Below are 20,217 nucleotides of genomic sequence, written 5' to 3'. Positions count from 1 at the left end.
GTTTGGACAATCTCCTGGTGCACGCCACCATTTTTGATGATGCTCTGTGGAACCTGGTAGAGGTCTTTGCCGCTATTGGCCAGGTGAACCTTCACCTTAACCCCGCAGAACGCCGCTGGCTGCACCGCCAGGCGAAGTTCCTGGTGCACGTGGTGAGCGTGGAGGGAGCAGCATGGACCCCAAGGAGGTGGGAATGGCCCGCCCCCCCCCCGTGACTCGTACCAGGCGCCGGTGCTGGTGTACCTGATCCAGCCCACTCCTTCATTGATGACACCACAACGGGGGACTCAGAGCAGTACTGTCACACGAGGGGGAGCAAGGACAACGCGTTGTGGCATCCTCCACCCTGAGCAGAACTATTGTGTCACCAGTCGGGCGCTCCTGACCGTGGACCAGAACCTCAGCTGCTTCTGCCCCTACCTCTTTGGCTGTTGGTTCTTGCTTCGGTTGGACCATGAATTACTGGCCTGGCTGTTGAACTTCCGTGGTACCGAGGAGCAGCTGGAGTTAATGTGTTTAAAATGTATAAAGATTCTTCTTTTATAATGAAGTTGAATGTATAATTAAGCCTAGGTTTTAAGAAAATGTTACAGTACAGATATTATTCCACATAACTAAACCTTACTTTTTAATTTGCATAACTTCCTGTGTATGTTCCTAAATGTTAATTGGATTTCTTTTATTTATACAGAAAGACAGTGCTACTTTGAGAAAACAAATTTCAGATCTGTTCCAAGAAATTAGAATGCTAGTAACTAAGCAAGAAAAGCAAATCTTGGACACAATCATAACAGAGAAAAACACCAACCTTTCAAAAGTCTTAAAGAAAATACAAGAATTACAAATTAAAAGAGAAGTTGTTATTCAACTTATTCAGGGAGTACAAGACCTGAAAAATCAGAAAGACCCACTATTTTTTATTAAGGTAAAAATACTACTCCTAGTAATCATATTGATAAATTGCATGTTGAATGTGTTTTTATAAGTCTGATTTGAAAGTTTTCCATTGAAGTTAAAGAGTTAGAGCATGGAAACACGACCTTCAGCCCACTGAGTCTGTGCTGGCTATCATTTGCACTAATCCTACTCTAATCCCGTTTTATTCCCCCCATATTTTCTAGAAGATTGGCACAGGCTTATCTAACAAGGAACTGAAGCAATATCCAACTGAATATATTGAAGTCTGTATGAAATGTAACATGGAGAAAGTCTGTCTCTATTATCTTTCCCTTCCTCTGAAATCACCATATTTTTAAAATCCAGTTTTGATGTAACCTTTCCTCAATTGTCTGATTTAACTTATGTTCTTTCCTCCAGTTTTCTAACCTGCACTTAATTTGCATTCATAAATTAAAACACGTCAATCTCAGTGCAAAATACTGGTAGTTGTAGATTGTTTTACAAATGGCACAAACTCACTCATGCATTCAAAATCCCACGTCAGAGTTTTGTTATCATTCCGTATAAGGCAAAGCTGTGTGGTAATTCTGAAGCCTACACCTTCTGACCTTGTGTGTGCCTGTGTTTGGTGGAGGAGACTATGATTGCAGGGAAGATTGAGTTGGGTTGAACTATTGATCCCAGTGGTACTGCTACAGAGAGGCACAAAATCCTCTGGAAAGGAAGAAGGATATATATTAAACAATAAGAATATATACTTTCTTTACAGAATATACCACAGAATTTACAGAATATAATAGCTGTGAAATCAATGATCAAACAATTTCATTAATCTTCTGACTGGTCTAATTATAAAGTTATGAACAGTTATTGACATTCAATGAATATTTTCAGTTTTAAAATGATGAAATACTGTATTTTCAAAACAATATTTATGCACACATCATCGTTTTTTGATGAGCTGCAGGATTCCATGAACATTGGTATTATCTGATTAAATGAGATGTAATATATGAAGATTTGAACAATATTTAAATGTTTTCTTTTATTATTTTCTAGGACTTCAAATCTACTCATGAAAGGTAGGAATTAAGACAGCACAACTAAAAGGATCAATTTAGCTCAGCCTCTCCAGTGGAGTTCCTGTTGCATTCTGAGTGTCTTGGTTTGTAGTCTGACAACAAGCAGCCCATGTGCCAAGTGACCTTCATTTCCATAGTAACAATGGGAGCACAACTCTTCCCTTAACGTACACACTGTCCCCTTTTATAATAAGCCTTTTCCTGATTTACTTTATTCAGGGCATGATGAGTGGTGTCAGCAAAGTGCCAATTAGAAGCAGCAAGTTGTAGCTGGTCCCTTTCAGCTTCTAAGTCAACTGCAGCATAGTAATGAAATCTGTCCCCAGAGTAGACAGCATTCTGAAATGCTATCCCTTATAACTTAACATTACAGGTTGATCACCAATACTCCAGCAACCTTGGTTCCTGAGCTTTGCCGGATTAAAAGAGATGATGCAACAATAATGGCAAAAATGGACTGTAGAAGCTTAAAAAGGATTAGTAATTAAACTAAAATTAAATATAAATCTATTAATTACTGTGCTTACAAAGAATGTTGCTTCTCAGTTATCTTTTTAAACATTTCATCCAGGCAAAGTTTTTTCATGTGTTTTGATCTCTCCCTGTGTAGTTTTTCTTCTATCAAATAAAAATTCATCAGCTCTTGTTCCATCACGAAGGTTTGTTCCTCTCACCCTTTGATTAAATCACCTAACAGCTCAATTAACCTGTCAATAGTAAATCTTTTAATTTCATCCATTTCTTCATCATCACTGCCATCTTCATCACTTGTAGTGTTATTAGCAGCATTCAGAACATTTGTAATTTCATCTGAATTAAAAGAGATGCTGAGCCATCAGTTTCTGGAAAAGTCGTGATCAACCCGTAAAACAGAACTTTTTACGGCTCATGCATTTAGTAGAAAACTACCTGTGCAATTCTGTGTGCTCATGTCCAGAAATAATGAAAAGTAAGTTGATTAAAAGAAATATCCAAAACTGATACTTAGACCGAATTTATAAAATACTAATCACCTTACCAGATTTGATATTTTACAGAAAAAATAAGCATTTTATTTTTGCAGAAAATCTGGTAAGATGTCCTTGTAGAAAGTTAAATGTAAAAATCCAATAAGATTGTTTCATTATTCCTACACTTCTTTTGTACAAGAAAAGAGAGGGGAGCGAACAGTTGGCATAAGTTAATCATAATTATATATTGATGATGTAGTAAGTCATTTCAATATAAACAATATTAATCAGAGGTCTTTGTGAAAAAACAGGAAAATCGTTCATCTCTTTTAAGATTTTGTCACGGAAATTGCAGTGTTTGAAATTTTTTCTGACAAATTACACACAACAAAAAGATGTACTATTTAGTTTGAGGTAGAAAGGACTTTAATCAGAAATACTTGGCTGCATTCTAATGGCTGCAATACAATTTCAGGATTTTGAGCAACAACATTGAAGTAGAAACAATAAAGGTAATCTGGAAAATGCTTGAGGAAACTACAATAATGACCATTAAACAGGAAACTAAGCGAATTTTTGAGATGATAAGCAAACTAATTTTGGACCATCGCAGTAAGTACTCTGGTTTTATGAAACATTTAAGACAAGTATCTATTTTCTAGTTGTTTTTATTAGCAAAATAAACTTTATAAAATTTTATTCATATTAAAAATATTAATAATTAATTATACCAATATAAAATTGTGTGAGGAATGCAGATATCATTTAGAACTGTAGTTTATAATGTCTGATATGTTTATCACTGATACTCTGTAAATTAGAAGGAAATTCAGAGTAGATAAATCAGGAAATCATCAGTAAAAGGATCATAACAGAGAATTTAGATCATATTTTGCAACTATATAGACCTAACATAAAAATGCAACTGAGCAGAAAAAAAACTGTACTGAAGTTGTATTAATTGAGCTCCGCATCCTGTTTACCCTGCCCGGGTTCTGACCTGCTCCGTATCCTGTTTACCCTGCCCGGGTTCTGATCTGCTCCGCATCCTGTTTAACCTGCCCGGGTTCTGATCTGCTCCGCATCCTGTTTAACCTGCCCGGGTTCTGATCTGCTCCGCATCCTGTTTACCCTGCCCGGGTTCTGATCTGCTCCATATCCTGTTTACCCTGCACGGGTTCTGACCTGCTACACATCCAGTTTACCCTGCCCGGGTTCTGATCTGCTCCATATCCTGTTTACCCTGCACGGGTTCTGACCTGCTCCTCATCCTGTTTACCCTGCCCGGGTTCTGACCTACTCCGTATCCTGTTTACCCTGCCCGGGTTCTGACCTGCTCCTCATCCCGTTTACCCTGCCCGGGTTCTGATCTGCTCCGTATCCTGTTTACCCTGTCCGGGTTCTGATCTGCTCCTCATCCCGTTTACCCTGCCCGGGTTCTGATCTGCTCCGTATCCTGTTTACCCTGCCCGGGTTCTGATCTGCTCCTCATCCTGTTTACCCTGCCTGGGTTCTGATCTGCTCCTCATCCTGTTTACCCTGCCCGGGTCCTGATCTGCTCCACATCCTGTTTACCCTGCCCGGGTTCTGATCTGCTCCTCATCCCGTTTACCCTGTCCGGGTTCTGACCTGCTACACATCCCGTTTACCCTGCCCGGGTTCTGATCTGCTCCGTATCCTGTTTACCCTGTCCGGGTTCTGATCTGCTCCTCATCCCGTTTACCCTGCCCGGGTTCTGATCTGCTCCGTATCCTGTTTACCCTGTCCGGGTTCTGATCTGCTCCTCATCCCGTTTACCCTGTCTGGGTTCTGACCTGCTACACATCCCGTTTACCCTGCCCGGGTTCTGATCTGCTCCGTATCCTGTTTACCCTGTCCGGGTTCTGATCTGCTCCTCATCCCGTTTACCCTGCCCGGGTTCTGATCTGCTCCGTATCCTGTTTACCCTGCCCGGGTTCTGATCTGCTCCTCATCCTGTTTACCCTGCCTGGGTTCTGATCTGCTCCTCATCCTGTTTACCCTGCCCGGGTCCTGATCTGCTCCACATCCTGTTTACCCTGCCCGGGTTCTGATCTGCTCCTCATCCCGTTTACCCTGTCCGGGTTCTGACCTGCTACACATCCCGTTTACCCTGCCCGGGTTCTGATCTGCTCCGTATCCTGTTTACCCTGTCCGGGTTCTGATCTGCTCCTCATCCCGTTTACCCTGCCCGGGTTCTGATCTGCTCCGTATCCTGTTTACCCTGTCCGGGTTCTGATCTGCTCCTCATCCCGTTTACCCTGCCCGGGTTCTGATCTGCTCCGCATCCTGTTTACCTTGCCCAGGTTCTGACCTGCTCTGTCCAGGTTGGCCTTGTTCCCCTGCTTTTTCTCACATGCGCTGGTCCCGCTGCTCTGCCCATTTTGCCTTGCTCACGCTGTCTGTCTGCCTCTCCCGAGTTACCTGGGGATCATGGCTGTCGTGCTGGTCACGCTGGACCTAGTCCCCGTTCTACCCCTTTGCCTCCGTCGGGCAGGCCCGGCTGGCCTGCCGCTGCCCGGTGGGGTGTTCTGCCCCTTCCCCGCCCACCCCCCGCTTCTGATGGGTTATGCCCCGCACCTGCCTAAGAGTCCGCGTCTTGCCCAGGCCTCTGTGTTTCCGCCTGGGAGGCGGCCCTACCCGGGATATATGCGGCTCACCCAGGTGGGGGCTCTCCTCCAGCCAAGCCATGTACCTCAAGAACCTGCCTTCTGCCCGAACTCTGGGATCCTCCTGCTCTGCCTGCCCAACTAAGACTCACTGTCTGCCTGTACCTCAGCATTACCCCTTGCGTGCCGCGGCATCCCCCTCCTGTCCTACCCCTCGTACTTCAGTGCTTGCGTCCTGCACTTGGGTCCATTCCTGTCCCCGCTCCTGACAGAGAACGACGAATTGAAGGACAAAATTGGGATTCATAAGAGACAAGACACTAATGATGAGACTGAAAGAAAAATTCTTGGTGATAGGATATTAACATTACCTAATATTTGTTAAATGATGCATATTTGAACATTAAATTCAATCATATATTCTCCTGGGACTGAAATGATATTAGAAAATGTGGAGAAAAGAAACTGAAAAAGGAATCATGAGAGAAATACATCAAATGATTCAAATCAATAAAAAGGTGAGAAAATAAACAAGAGAAAATCTTCAGATGCTGGAAGTTCAAGCAACACACAGAAAATGCTGGAGGAACTCAACAGGCCAGGCAGCATCTATGGAAAAGAGTAAACTGTCGACCTTTCAGGCTGAGACCCTTCGTCAGGACTGGAGGAAAAAGATGAGAAGTCAGAATAAGAAGTTGGGGGTAGGGGAGGAAAAGTACAATGTGGTAGGTGATAGGTGAAACCAGGAAGAGGGTGGGGGATGGTGAAGAGACAAAGTAAAGTAGATGCTGCCTTACCTGCTAAGCTTCTCCAGCATTTTGTGTGTGCTGTCCCAGATTTGCAGCACCTGCAGAATCTCTCCTGTTGATAAGTTGCCTGTTGCACACCTCAGTGCATCCCACAGTCGAGACTTAAAAGAATTCAAACTGCTGTGGCATTGAGGCAATTCTGGATGTGGAGACAAACAGGAAACCAGAAGAAACAAGCTGGTATAATCACATTTCTGTGGCATCCCCTACTCCATCTCTGAAAACTTCTGGCTGCACAGTAAAAATATAATAAGTTACCCTTTGTTGGACAACATGGTCAGGCTCATTTTAAGCCTGTTGGTTACATTGTGACAATATGGAAACTCTAGCTGGGGTATTTTGTTGTGGTTAGAGATAGGGCTAGAGTCATGATCCACATATTCCACCTGCCCTGACACTTATTACTTAAGGCAAAAGTGTCAGGTGGTATCTAAGAGTTATGTGAGCCGTTAGTTTTAAAGGGATTCTTCAAAAAGGAAAGGATCTCCCTCTCCATGTATTTTATCAACAACAGAATGAAAATTGCTGAAAGGTAGAGAGTGTAATGAATGATATGGTAAACCAACTAGATGACGTATGTGGTTATTACAGTGCAACATTTAACCATTAGTTGATTTTAAGGTACAAAATTTATCACAGTTATAATCAAGAAACTCCATGTGAGGCACAATAAGGATCAGAAAGTCATAATAATAAATAGAAAGTATTTAATGTTCTGCTCATAATGTGAATCATTACAAAAGATAAAATCCATATTCTATATGCCACCTGCATGTCTCATTTGGTACGATGATTTTATTTCTTTCAGATTTGTTACTTATCATTATAACTATAACAGCACATACCGTATCATAATCTTGTTCTATATATGATTTTTAAAAATGTATTTAGCCCAGCCAGATGGTGAAGTAACAGAAGAAATGAAAGATCAAAGCGGGGAAGATAATTTGTCAGATTATCTGTGAGTAAAAAAAAAGTCAATATCATTCTGCATTGTCAAAATATCAAAGGCTAATCTACTCATTTTCTATATAATGTCACTGCTGCAGTAAAAAGTAACAGTGATGCCACTAAACCTAATGACTTGAGGGAAAAATACAGTTCAAATTTAGAAGAAGCAGTCTGTTGGGAAATTCACAAAATGCATAAATAGAACCATTAATCATGCAAAGAAAATCCAATAATTTGACAGATTATTTCTATATTTACCACCAATTTCATGTGTAATTTGTTCACATGTATTGAACTGTTAGAATTCTTGGGAAAATGATTTGTTAAAATTAAGAGACTAATAATGTTTAAGGCATTGAGAATCAGGATGTCATTAAAAAGTCATTTTTCGGAGTTCTGTTATTCGATAGTCAATAGAGGTCAAGTGGGCTCCAAAGATAATAGTACATTTTTTTCCCCAATATAATCAGCACACATCCTCTGACTTCCTATTGTACAGGACGTGTCATTGTGTGCCTCATAAAATGTTAAAACATATTTCCAATTATTTTCTGGTTTGAGCAGAGCTATGTATAATGCTCATTTAATATTCCACTTCTATTATTTTATAGCTGAAATATTTCATAGGTAACAGGGAGAGCAATTGAAATATCCATGGGAGGTTATTTATTTTGTTTCCATTCAACGGTGCCTACAACAGCTACAGTGTACCACTATTAGAGTGGTGGATATGGAATTCAAAGTGAGGGGGCACAGATCTAAGTATCAGTACTCTTACAGACGATTTGCTGTAGCTATGCTTGTCCAGGTAAATATCAAGAACTAAACCACAGTAAATATTACAGGTGTGGAGAGGCTTTGAAGGCCCAAAGAGATGAGAAATTTATCCTCTTGTCTTATTTCTTCTCGTCTTGCTGCCACAGTCTGATATAACTGACCAAAGGAATGGTGTTGATGATGGTGATCTTTATAATCTTGTCATAAAGAAGGAGAGGAGGTTCTCTTGTCTATTTACTTGCCAATGATATTACATGTTACTTGGCAATATAGACTGGATATTACATTCTGCAATCAGACCCCATCAACAGTTTCATTATCACAGAGCTGTGGTTGATGCCAAAATCTGTGGAATTATTAGTGATCAGCCACTATCTTAATAATCTTATGACAAAACAGAGATTATAAATTAAGTGGCTGAACTTGGGTTGAACATACATTTTTGTAAATATTATGTCTTATGGAAAAAGCTGGGAGTTTCTTTGTACCACTGTGAATGGAAAGCTTGCATAAAGCAAGGCCTATACTCCTTCAAGTATTGCTGAACATGGTCAGAGATGACTTAGTGAAGACGTAACGTACAGGAAAGACAAAGGCTTGATTCTTGATATTCCATTGCAAAATCAACTGCAATTATTGGTGCAACTTGTAAGAAGCCTGCTTCAGCCACAGTCCTACTCTTCAGCAGAGTACTCACCAATCAACAATGGCTACCAGAGATGATGGCACAATCCACAATGCTATTTTTCAGAATGTCTATCAATATAAAATAACAGGAAATGAAAGATCAAATGACCTCTTCAGCTTTCTCCACCATTTAAGATTAATTATGGATTATTGTTTACCTCAAGTCTGCTTCCTCATTCGATTCTAAAGTCTTCAGATTCACTTTGTGCTCAAGAAACTCTAGAACTCAAAATTCAATATGAGCAGAAGAATAGAAAATGGAGTAGATGATTCAACCTCTCAGATACTTTTCCGTTCAATAAAGTTGTAGCTGATCTTAACACCACTTTCTTGCAATAACCCTGCATCTCTTGATTTTCCTTAATAATGAAAAATTTATATGTTCTATATACTGAACAATCATGATTGTCCCTATTTTCAATAAATTGCTTGTGTGCTGCTACATCAGTAAAAGTGGGATTCTTCCACACTTTCTTTTGGCTGTCATTTTCTATATTTTCGACTGGATATTCCAAAGTTTTGTGATATATTCTCACCGAGTTTGCAATGACAGTGTTGAATGTGTCTTCTGAGATGGAGAATTCCAAAGATATGCTACCAGCTTTTGGTTAGAAATTTCCCACATCCGCATCCTAAGTGGTCAGCCTTTTTACCTGTGATCATGCCCCTTAGAACTCCAGACAGAAGAAGCAACCCCTCATCTGCTTCCATGTTAATTCCTCTCAGAATCTTGAAAGGTAGAATGCTCCTTCACAACCTGATTGTTTTTCACTCTGAATTTTAACTTACACAAATCTGATCCCTTTGGCACATATTCAGTAACAGTTAATCCTTACATCACTTAATCAGTAAATCTCTACATCACTCAATCAGTAACAGCGTTCCAAAGCATGCATGGACAACTTGAGTACTAACAAAGATTTGTTATTTATTATAGGAAACCCACAGCAAGTGAAGATGTCCGAAGATTACAGCATACATCTTCATTTTGCAAAGGTATTTATATAAAGTAGGTTCATCACAAATAAAACAAGCCATCACAATGTTAGATGGAACATTCTTTTTTCAAATGTTAATGATATTTCTTATGCTTAGCCAAGTTTACTTTGTGGAAATCTGGCATTCTGTTCTGAGCATCATATCTCGTTTTTAATGTTGCATGTGAAATCTAAGGAAACAGCAGTTTGCACTTATTGCAATATGTTATGTCTGTGATTGAATGTAATTATAACATATCACTGCTGAAAAGATATAAGATGGCCAACCAAGGAAAAGAGTGAAGAATGTCTCTTCTACTAGTGTTGCATCACACAATCACTTTATTGATATAGAAATAATTAATAATTTCTCTACATGTTAATATATATCAATATATAAGTAGGACAAGAAATGGTTTTGGTCATGAATGTGCATAAAAATTATTCTCATATGTTGAATCTGGTGACCTTGTTATCCAGGGGTTCTTCAGAAGTCAAAAATGAGGCATAAAACTTGGTGGTTACAGTATTTATTAGGCATTACCTGTTGAGTACCCTTTTTCCAAAAATTCAAGTCTAACAAACTCAGAAATCCAAAAATGTTTTGAACGTTACAAATGTTTGTTACAAATGGAAAATACCATGAGGCACTGGGAAGGTTCTCAAGCAAAGCACACGTCTCTGGCAGTTCTGAGAAATGACCTCACATACGTAATGACAGAAGTTAATGAAAAATAGGAAAACATTGCGCAAAATGGAAAATGGAGATCTTGAATGTCTATTGAAAGAGTGGATTCGTCAGAGTTGAGAGAACATATGCAGTTTAACGGTATGCTGATCCTGAAACAAGCAAAGATCCATTCATGTCGCCATGTTATTCAAGCTTGGCAATTAGCTTGGTGAATGCCCCACCATCCTAAGCAAAGCTCTATCCTGACAAACTGAAAATTGAAGATAATTGTGGATGTTTAGCAGGCTAGCTGCATAAATTTAAGAAAAAGCATCAGGAATGAATTTCTAAAGCAACTGCTCATCACAAAGGAGCAGAGGAATTAATTGATGAGTTTGCTAAGATCATCACTGGATAAAACCTAGCACCTGAACCAATCTACAATGCTGATAGTTTAGGCTTTACCTTACCCCAAACCTAAAAGAAATAAAATATAAATACAGCGTACAGTGATTTTATCAAATGACAACATGGTAGATGGAGACTGAAAGCCTGCCGTTGTTTGTTGGTGTTCATCAGCTGATTCAGCTATTCTCCTGATGGTGCTGTACTGCATCCGTTACTCTATATTTTCATTATATTAATGGTATGTAATAATTATTACTTTTAAGTACATATGTATGATGAACAAATGTAAGACGGACTGCTCATTGGTAGCACATAAATTCAGAGTCGGAAATGATGGCGATCTAAAGCTTCTTCAAGATATATTCCACAATCGAGAAAAATCCAAAATCCAATACACTTCTGGCCCTAAGCATTTCAGATAAGGGGTATTTGACCAGTACAAGAAAGTAAAGTGAACAAAGAAAGAGAAAGAACAAAGAAGTCGTGGTTGTCTTGTAGGTTTTCACGAATGAAACAGCGGAGGTGTTTTGTGTTTAGGAAAATCCGTAGCAACTCACTTACTGAACACCAAAAAAACTGGAAACAAAGTGTGGTAAAAGTTCTTCACATAATTACCTCAGCATATCAGACCCGCCTCTTAAAGTGAACCCCAACCCAAAGTCAGTGGTTGTGAATTCTGCACGTTTCCATCAGTTACATTATCCTACACAGCAACCCCTCTAACCCCCCAGAATTCACTGAAACCGGGATTGTGAGACTGTCCGGAGCACAGACGAGCCACCAGCCTCAGATGTTCTGTGGGTGGAGGAACAGCAGGTGCCGCTGGCTTGTCTAGAGATGTGTTCGTCGTGATGGCAGGGGCATGGTAGTGGAATCCTCTAAATCTAGTTGGCCAGTTTAGGGTGATCTACTGAATTACATTCAGGTTTACCCCTCTTATCTACGGTAAAAGTCTTTGCTCTCCATTCCAAAATGCAGAATGGGTCATCGCAAGGGGGCCTAAGGAGATGTTGGTGTGCTTCATGGCAGATGAAAACCAACGAGGTGGAATGTAGGTCAACAGGAACCCAAGAGTGCTTTTGATGGGAGGTAGGAATAGGTGCAAAGAAACTGAATTTACTGAGGAGGGTGGAACACAATTGAGAGGCTCACCAGCTAGTCATGGCATCAGGAATAAATTGAGCTGACACTCGCAATGGCTCCCCATATACCAGTTCAGCTGTGGATAACTGTAGGACTCTTCTGGAGTTGTTCTGAGCCCCAGCAGGACCCACAGGAAACAATCATACCAATGTTCACCAATCAGGGTAGCCCTCAGAGCAGCCTTTAAGGAGCAGTGAAACTGCAGGTGATGCATGATGGTGTCACGTAGCCTAACACCAGGGTTCTGGGCCATTGCAGCCCAGAGGTCTGATATGAATTTGAGGCTGCTGTAAGAGGAAATACTAGATGGGGAACCAAACTGAATATCTGGACCTGACTTGCACTACCTTACTTTCCCTTTTCTATTTTCCAATTATGATTTATAATTTAATTTTTTATTATATTTACTTTGATTTGTACTTCAGGGAGCGCGACGTGCAGAAACAAATATCACTGTGATGATTGTACGCTCTAGTATCAAATGCTTGGTGACAAGAAAGTAAAGTAACTGAACAACCCAGTTGCTGATGAACGACGGAGCCATGTCTGCAGTTATCATCGATGCTAGATGGTCTACCGTGGTAAGGAGCTGTGAGAAACTGCAAGATGGTGGAAGAGGACCAACAAGGTCCACATTGACATGGTCAAACTGTCACTGGCTTCAAAAGGTGCCAATTGTGCCTGGACTTGACAGTTAATGCTTGCCCGCTGGCACTCTACACAGGCTGTAGTCCAAGTACGCCCATCCTTTCTAAGGCCATGCCACACAACCAGTTTCTGTGAGGCCTTCTGGTGCAAGAGGCCATGTATGGAGTTAAAAATAGCCTGTCTCCAGTTTGTAAACACTATGGACACTTGCAGACACAGAGAAACACCAGCTTCCATGAAGTTAAGTCTGCCAACCACAGGCCCGTGACTGTTCAGTAAGCCTGGACCTCCAGATCAGTAGCTTGGTCTGCTGCCATGCTGGCATAGTCAACCCCTATGCTTATGGCCAGAACAGCTGGTCTTGAGAGGCAATCTACACAGCATTACTTTTCCCCTTGATATGTTGTATATCGGTTGTGAACTCTGATATGCAGGCCAGCTTACGTTGCTGCTGTGTAGATCAAGGATTTGATATTTTGGTCACCGCATGAACAAGGGGTTTGTGGTCAACGAACGCTGTAAAATGGCAACCCTCTAGTAGAAAATGAAAATGGTGGACAGTCAAATTGAACCCAAGAAGCTCATTGTCAAATGTGGCGTACTTCCTTTTGACGGGGCAGAGCTGTCAGCTAAAGTGGGCGAATGACTGCCACAGGCCTCCAACCAGCTGTTCATACACAGCACCCACAGCATGGTCTGAAGTGTCAGCAGTTTTTGGTTATTGGTGCATTGGGGAGTGGGCGTACCAGTAGGGTCATGTCAGAAAGAGCTTGTTTGGTATCATCATATGCCCTAGTCATGTCCGATGACCAGTCGTCACTTGATTAGGGGTATTGACTTTACACACACTAACAAGGGAAGCATAAGTTCAACAGCTCATGGCATGAAGTGGTGATAGAAATTCACCATGCCTAAAAATTCCTGTAGTTTTATAGTAGTGCAGGGCAGTGAGAAATCTGTAATAGTGGCTACTTTTAATGGGAGGAGTTTTGCACCTTCTGCAGAGATGCAATGGCTGAGAAAATCGATGATTTACAACCCAAGCTGGCATTTAGCTGGGTTAATAATCAATCCATGTAGCCTTAAGTTCTCGGAACGTGTGCGGAGATGAGATGCGTGTTTGGATTTGGATGCACTGGTGACAAGCATGCCATCCAGGTAAGCAAGAAGAAAATCAAAGTCTTTTCATTTAGAGTTTGTGCTGCATTTTTCAGTCCAAATGGCAGGCACAGGTACTCTAAAAAAGCCAGTCAAGGTCATCACAGCCATTTTGGGGATGTCCTCCGAATACCCTTAGGTACCCCAAACTCTGGCAGTTTGAAAGCGACTGCTTTGGCTGACGTACTAAGTAACTCTGGAATCGTCCTAGAACATCAGGGTCACCAATATAGATTTTCGCAAATGAAAAGGATGTGTTTTTTAGTTTAGGAAAGCCCGTAGCAACTCTTATTGAACAACAAAACACTGAACACAAAATGTGGTAAAACTACTTTACATAGTCACCTCATCATGTCAGACCAGCCTCTTAAAGTGAAATCCAGCCCAATGTTGCTGGTTGCAAATTCTGTACGTTTCCATCAGTTACATTACCGTACAGCAGGGGTGTCAAACTCATTTTAGGTCACAGGCCGGATTGGGCAAAATGCAGCTTCATGCGGGCCGGATCAGTCGGGCGCGTGCGAACGCAGCTTTCATTGCCTCCGTTTTCTCAGCCTGTTCTCATGTGTCTCAGTCTCTGCTATAACTACAAAGTGTTTCACTTCACGAATTCCGTTTCTTATGAAGAAGACTGCCGAGCAAGCATTATTTTTATGATTGGTATTAACTTACAATCATAGGCTTCATATCGCCGGGCCATTAATAATTAAAATAATAGATCTATCTAAAATGATCTCGCGGGCCAGATATAATTGTACGCCGGGCCGGATATGGCCCGCGGGGCTTGAGTTTGACACCTATGCCGTACAGTCTCATACTAAAAACTAGCGCAGACTGGAGAGTTAACAAGACATTCTAGTGATGAGGAATAACCCTTGAAATAACCAAGTTCAGTGGCATGACAATCTGCAGAGAAACTTTGAGAAAAATGCTAGATCAGTATACTGTACTACAATTACTAAAAATTCTCTGAATAATTATACATATGTAAGTAATTATATAAAAATTATATACAAGCCTAGAAAAATTAAGCTACAAGAAAAATAGCAATCCTACACTCTAACATAACACATGCAAGGAAAATTTCTCAGGATAACAGTAAATGTGAATTGATGTCAGAAATCAAAACTATATACATCAAAGTGACCAGCAAAACAGCAAAGGAGCCACAAAGTCTGGAAACAAAGGCAAATATCAGAAACAAATGGTTGGAAAATATCTCAATGAGAAATATAATATTTCTTCAGCATTAAATGTAGCTTTGCTGTTTTTGGAAAGTTATTTTATTCGAAATTTATGTCTTCCTTAATTCGCTTGTTAAAATTGATTTGTGCATTGTTGAATTCACAGTTAATGTCAATACCTTTCTGTCATATTCAGTGCTATCATTGAATTCCTGACTGGAATCTAAAACAGAACTCCAGATTTCCCAGTTGAAATTTAGTCTAAAGTCATTAAGGAATCAACATGATTCATGTCTATTCAGGTTGTCTATCCTTATTCAAATCCATTGAGAATTTGATGCTCAAAAGCCTGGGAAAGGAGGGGCATTCGGCAAGGGGAAGCCTTCAACCTTTCCGAACATGTGTGAACGAGAGAGCACTGATGCACAATCAATAACTCACACTGTGACGTAAGGCGAGATATCGGCTTTTATTGACTGGAAGAAGGAACCAGGAGTGAGTGTCTATCATACAATGTCCTGGAGACTGAGGCCGAGCGTCAGGCCTCAGATCTCCTTCATACAGGGGCCTGTGGGAGGAGCCACAGGAGCAGTCAGCAGGGGGCGTGTCCCGACAGGCACATAGTTCACCACAAGCACATACCATACTGAACTTGTTCAGGGGTGGGGACTCACTTGGCCTATACAGTGGATTTACTCCTGGAGTCTTTTCTGAAGTATATTCCACAAGCCTAAGTGTTAGCAGAACTATTGCACAGTCACATCCACAGAAGTTAGTTGCAAACCATTAATTTTCCTTCACAGATGTGGAGTCAGTGAAAATAGATGCCAACTTTACATCTGTAATCTGACAGCTACCTTGCAAATGCAGTGGGTCAAGGATTAAGGCACTGATCTTTTATCATTCGCACATCATCCCTTCAACCTGAATAGGCTGAACCATGTCTTCCATCGCTATTGATAGACCTGTCATCATGACACCAAATCCAATTTAGTTAATACTGTTCTCAAACTTGGGGGCAACAGCTTAATCCACAGATGATCAGAGCTAACTTCACAGTTGTTTTTTTTTCTGTCTCTCCAGATATGCCAGCCCCATTACTACTGGAGAAGCCAGTTAAATCGAACATCAAAGTAACATCCAGAGGAGATCAGGAAGTATTGTGGTCCCCTGAACTGCAACTGTCCACCTCCGAACAGGCCGCTGCAACACATGTGGTGGAGGAAACGTTTCTCAGACCATCTGCCAGGCTACGTAGGTGTCACCAGATTCAAGTTTTAGTACCGCAGGATCTGATTGATCTGAATTTTCAGGCTCTGTTCTTGGGGCTACAAGAGGCTAAGAATGCAATCAGTGGGGACCTACGAGCAGCCAGAGGTGATCCTGCAGCCCACATGCATCTTAATTTCACTGATGTACATAGAGCTGAGCCACTTGATGTGGCACAACTGCATACCGCAGAGCAGTCTGGTACAATGGACGTGCACACAGCCATGCTTGCAGACTTGTACAATGCTTTGCAGGCAGGAATGTCAGACCTTTTGAGTGCCCAAACAGTTGGGCTGACAGAGATCCAGAATGCTCTTCAGGCGGACATGTCCAATATATGGGGTACTATTCACATTGGCCTGATCCAGGTGAATGAAAACCTGCAGCAGATGCACGCAGCCATGCAAAAATGTTTGAGTCAAATTAGTGAAGGTGTTAGTTCCATTGTTAACCTTGTAACAGAGGAGGTGTTCAGACAGGCTTACTGCTCTAGAAAGTTCACGGCAGAAACTAGTATGACAATTTTGGAGGCGGGAAAAAAGCCAAGGCAAAATCCATATTCCTCAGACTTTGAAGTTCCTATTCTATGGAATGTTTTAGTTTCTACAGAAGATTTACACCTAGCCAAGCCATCCACTAGTAATACCAGGTCTTTGGAATTTGTCACACTTGCAGAGAATCAGCTAATGGCTAAAATTTGATAAAATGAACTACTTCTCTGGTTCCGTACTCTTTATAAAACTGGCCAACATATTAAATTCACTTCACACATTTTCCATTATGTCGTGCTGTGATTTTATTGTGAGGTTTTGCATGAGCTCAGTGATGGGGCAAGAACTAAAATGTAGTATTCCACTGAGTCTATCATCAGCAATATTACAAAAGCTCCTGTTTTAATTGTGAGCTTCTTTTATATCTGTGTCTATCCTGGACAACACAGTACAACGGGAGATGGAAAACCATGTAGAAATGGCAATGTTAATGATTGTCATGGGGGATTTCAATATACAGATAGATTGGGAAAACCAGTGCTGTATCCCAAGAAAAGGAATTCGCGGTTGAGCCCACTAGGGAAAAGGAATTCTGGACTGGGTGTTGTGTAAATGACCAGTTTTGATTAAGGAGCTGATGGTGAAAGAACTCCAAGAAACAGTGATAAAAATAAGATAGAATTCATCCTGCAGTTTGAAAAGGAGACGTTAAAATCAGATGTATCAGTATTACAGTGGAGTAAAGGGAATTACCGAGGTGTGATTGAGGAGCTGACCAAAGTTGATTGGAAAGATATGGAAAGAAAAGATTAAACATGATGATAAGCAAGCCAACAATATAAAAGAGGATATCAAAAGTTTGCAATTATATAAAGAGTAAAAGAGGCATGACAGATATTGTATTGTTGGAAAATGATGCTGGAGAGGTAGTAATGAGGGGAAAAGAAATGGCAGACAAAGTCAATAAGTATTTTGTGGAAGACATCAGCAGTATGCCAAAAATTCAAGTGGCGGGGCAGAAGGGAGCGCACTGGCTATTACTAAGGAGAATGCGCTTGGCTGGGTGAAAGGTCTGAAAGTAGTTGAGTTCCCTGGACCAGATGGACTACACCCAAGAGTCATGAAAGCGTTTGCTGAAGAGATTGTAGAGGTATAAGTAATAACTTTTCAAGAATCACTAGATCCTGGAATAGTTCTGGAGGACTGGAAAATTGCAAATGCCTCTCCACACTTTAAGAAGGTAGGGAGGCAAAGGACAGGAAATTATAGGCCACTTAGTCTGAATCCTGACTTCCGAGTTGGGAAGATGATTAAGGCCATTATTAAGCGTGAGATTTCAGGGTACTTGGTGGCATTTGATAAAGGAGGCCAAAGTCAGATTGGTTTCCTTAATGGAAAATCATGCTGACAAATCTTTTGAAATTATTTGAGGAAATAACAGGCAGGATAGACAAAGAGTCAGAGTGTATTGTGTACTTGAATTTGCAGAAGGCCTTTGACAAGGTGCCTCACATGAGGCTGATAAACAGGACAGGAGCCCATGGTATTACAGTAAACATATATGCATAGATAGAAGATTGGCTGAATGGCAGGAGGCAAAGAGTGGCAATAAAAAGGGCCTTTTCTGGTTGGCTGACAGTGACAGTATGGGAGCCAGTTCTTTTCACATTGTATGTCAATAATCTGGCTGATGGAATTCATGGCTTTGGGGCAAAGTTTAGAGACATAGCAACATAGAAAATATACAGCACAATACAGGCTCTTCAGCCCACAAAGCTGTGCCGAACATGTCCCTACCTTAGAACTACCTATGCTCTACCCAGAGCCCGCTATTTTCCTAAGCTCCATGTAGCCGTCCAGGAGTCTCTTAAAAGACCCTATCGTTTCCAACTCCGCCACCGCTGCTGGCAGCCCATTTCATACACTCACTAATCTCTGTGTAAAAAAACTTAGCCCTGACATCTCCTCTGTACTTACTTCCAAACACTTTAAACCTGTAGCCTCTTGAGGCAGCCATTTCAGCACTGGGAAAAAGCCTCTGACTATCTACATGATCAATGATCTTATACATCTCTATCAGGTCACCTCTCTTCCTCCGTTGCTCCAAGGAGAAAAGGCCAATTTCACTCACCTGTTTTCATAAGGCATGCTCCCCAATCCAGGCAACATCCCTGTAAATCTCCTCTGCACCCTTTATACGATTTCCACATCCTTCCTGTAGTGAGGTGACCAGAACTGAGCACAGTATTCCAAGTGGTGTCTGATCAGATTCCTATATTTCTGCAACATTACATCTTGGCTCCTAAATTCAGTTTCACGATTGATGAAGGCCAATACATTGTATGCCTTTTTAACCACAGAGGCAACTTGCGCAGCTGCTTTGAGTGTCCTATGGACTCGGACCCCAAGATCCCTCTGATCCTCCACACTCCCATGAATCTTACCATTAATACTATATTCTGCCATCATATTTGACCTACCAAACTGAACCACTTCACACTTATCTGGGTTGAACTCCATCTGCCACTTCTCAGCCCAATTTTGCATCCTATCAATGTCCCGCTGTAACCTCTGACAGCACTCCACACTATCCACAACACCTCCAACCTTTGTGTCATCAGCAAACTTACTAACCCATCCCTCCACTTCCTCATTCAGGTCATTTATAAAAATCACGAAGAGTAGGGGTCCTAGAAGAGATCCCTGAGGCACACCACTGGTCACCGACCTCCATGCAGAAAATGACCCGTCTACAACCACTCTTTGCCTTCTGTGGGAAAGCCAGTTCTGGATCCACAAAGCAAGGTCTACTTGGATTCCATGCCTCCTTACTTTCTCAATAAGCCTTGTATGGGGTACCTTATCAAATGCCTTGCTGAAATCTGTATACACTTTAACTATTGCTCTTCCTTCATCAATGTGTTTAGTCACATCCTCAAAAAATTCAATCAGGCTCGTAAGGCACGTCTTGCCCTTGACAAAGCCTTGCTGACTACTCCTAATCATATTATGCCTCTCCAAATGTTCATAAAACCCCTCTCAGGGTCTTCTCCATCAACTTGTCAACCATTGGAGTAAGACTCACCGGTCTATAATTTCCTAGGCTATCTCTACTTCCTTTCTTGAGTAAGGGAATGACATCCGCAACCCTCCAATCCTCTGGAATCTCTCCTGGCCCCATTGATGATGCAAAGATCATCGCCAGAGGCTCAGCAATATGGCAGGCAATACAAAGATAGGTGGAGGGCCAGGTAGTGTTGAGGAACCAGTGAGTCTGCAGAAGGACTTCAGGCAAATTAGGAGACTGGGCAAAGTAGTGTCAGATGGGATATAGTTTAGGGAAGTGCATTGTCATGCTCTTTGGCAGAAAGAATAATGTCAAAGTCTTATTTTCAGAAATCAGAGGTGCAAATGGATTCTTTAAAGGTTAACTTGCAGGTTGAATTGGTGGTAATGATAGCATTCATTTCAAGAAGGCTAGAATAT

The 20,217-nt window shown here is 41.3% G+C and overlaps 1 protein-coding gene across 1 annotated transcript in view; it reads left to right on the top strand.

The window, feature by feature from the left end:
• LOC132405213 (E3 ubiquitin-protein ligase TRIM8-like) overlaps positions 1 to 20,217 on the top strand; it is a 43,392-nt gene that overhangs the window by 14,459 nt on the left and 8,716 nt on the right. The window contains exons 3-8 of the mRNA XM_059989903.1: positions 692 to 925; positions 1,960 to 1,982; positions 3,408 to 3,544; positions 7,260 to 7,329; positions 9,721 to 9,779; positions 16,055 to 16,225. Coding sequence (XP_059845886.1) covers positions 692 to 925; positions 1,960 to 1,982; positions 3,408 to 3,544; positions 7,260 to 7,329; positions 9,721 to 9,779; positions 16,055 to 16,225 — 694 coding nt within the window. The remainder of the gene's footprint in view (positions 1 to 691; positions 926 to 1,959; positions 1,983 to 3,407; positions 3,545 to 7,259; positions 7,330 to 9,720; positions 9,780 to 16,054; positions 16,226 to 20,217) is intronic.

This window comes from Hypanus sabinus, chromosome 15 (assembly GCF_030144855.1).
Source record: "Hypanus sabinus isolate sHypSab1 chromosome 15, sHypSab1.hap1, whole genome shotgun sequence".
Lineage (NCBI taxonomy): Eukaryota > Metazoa > Chordata > Chondrichthyes > Myliobatiformes > Dasyatidae > Hypanus > Hypanus sabinus.
Note: the sequence above shows the minus strand (reverse complement) of the source record. Positions and strands in the feature narration are given on the sequence as shown.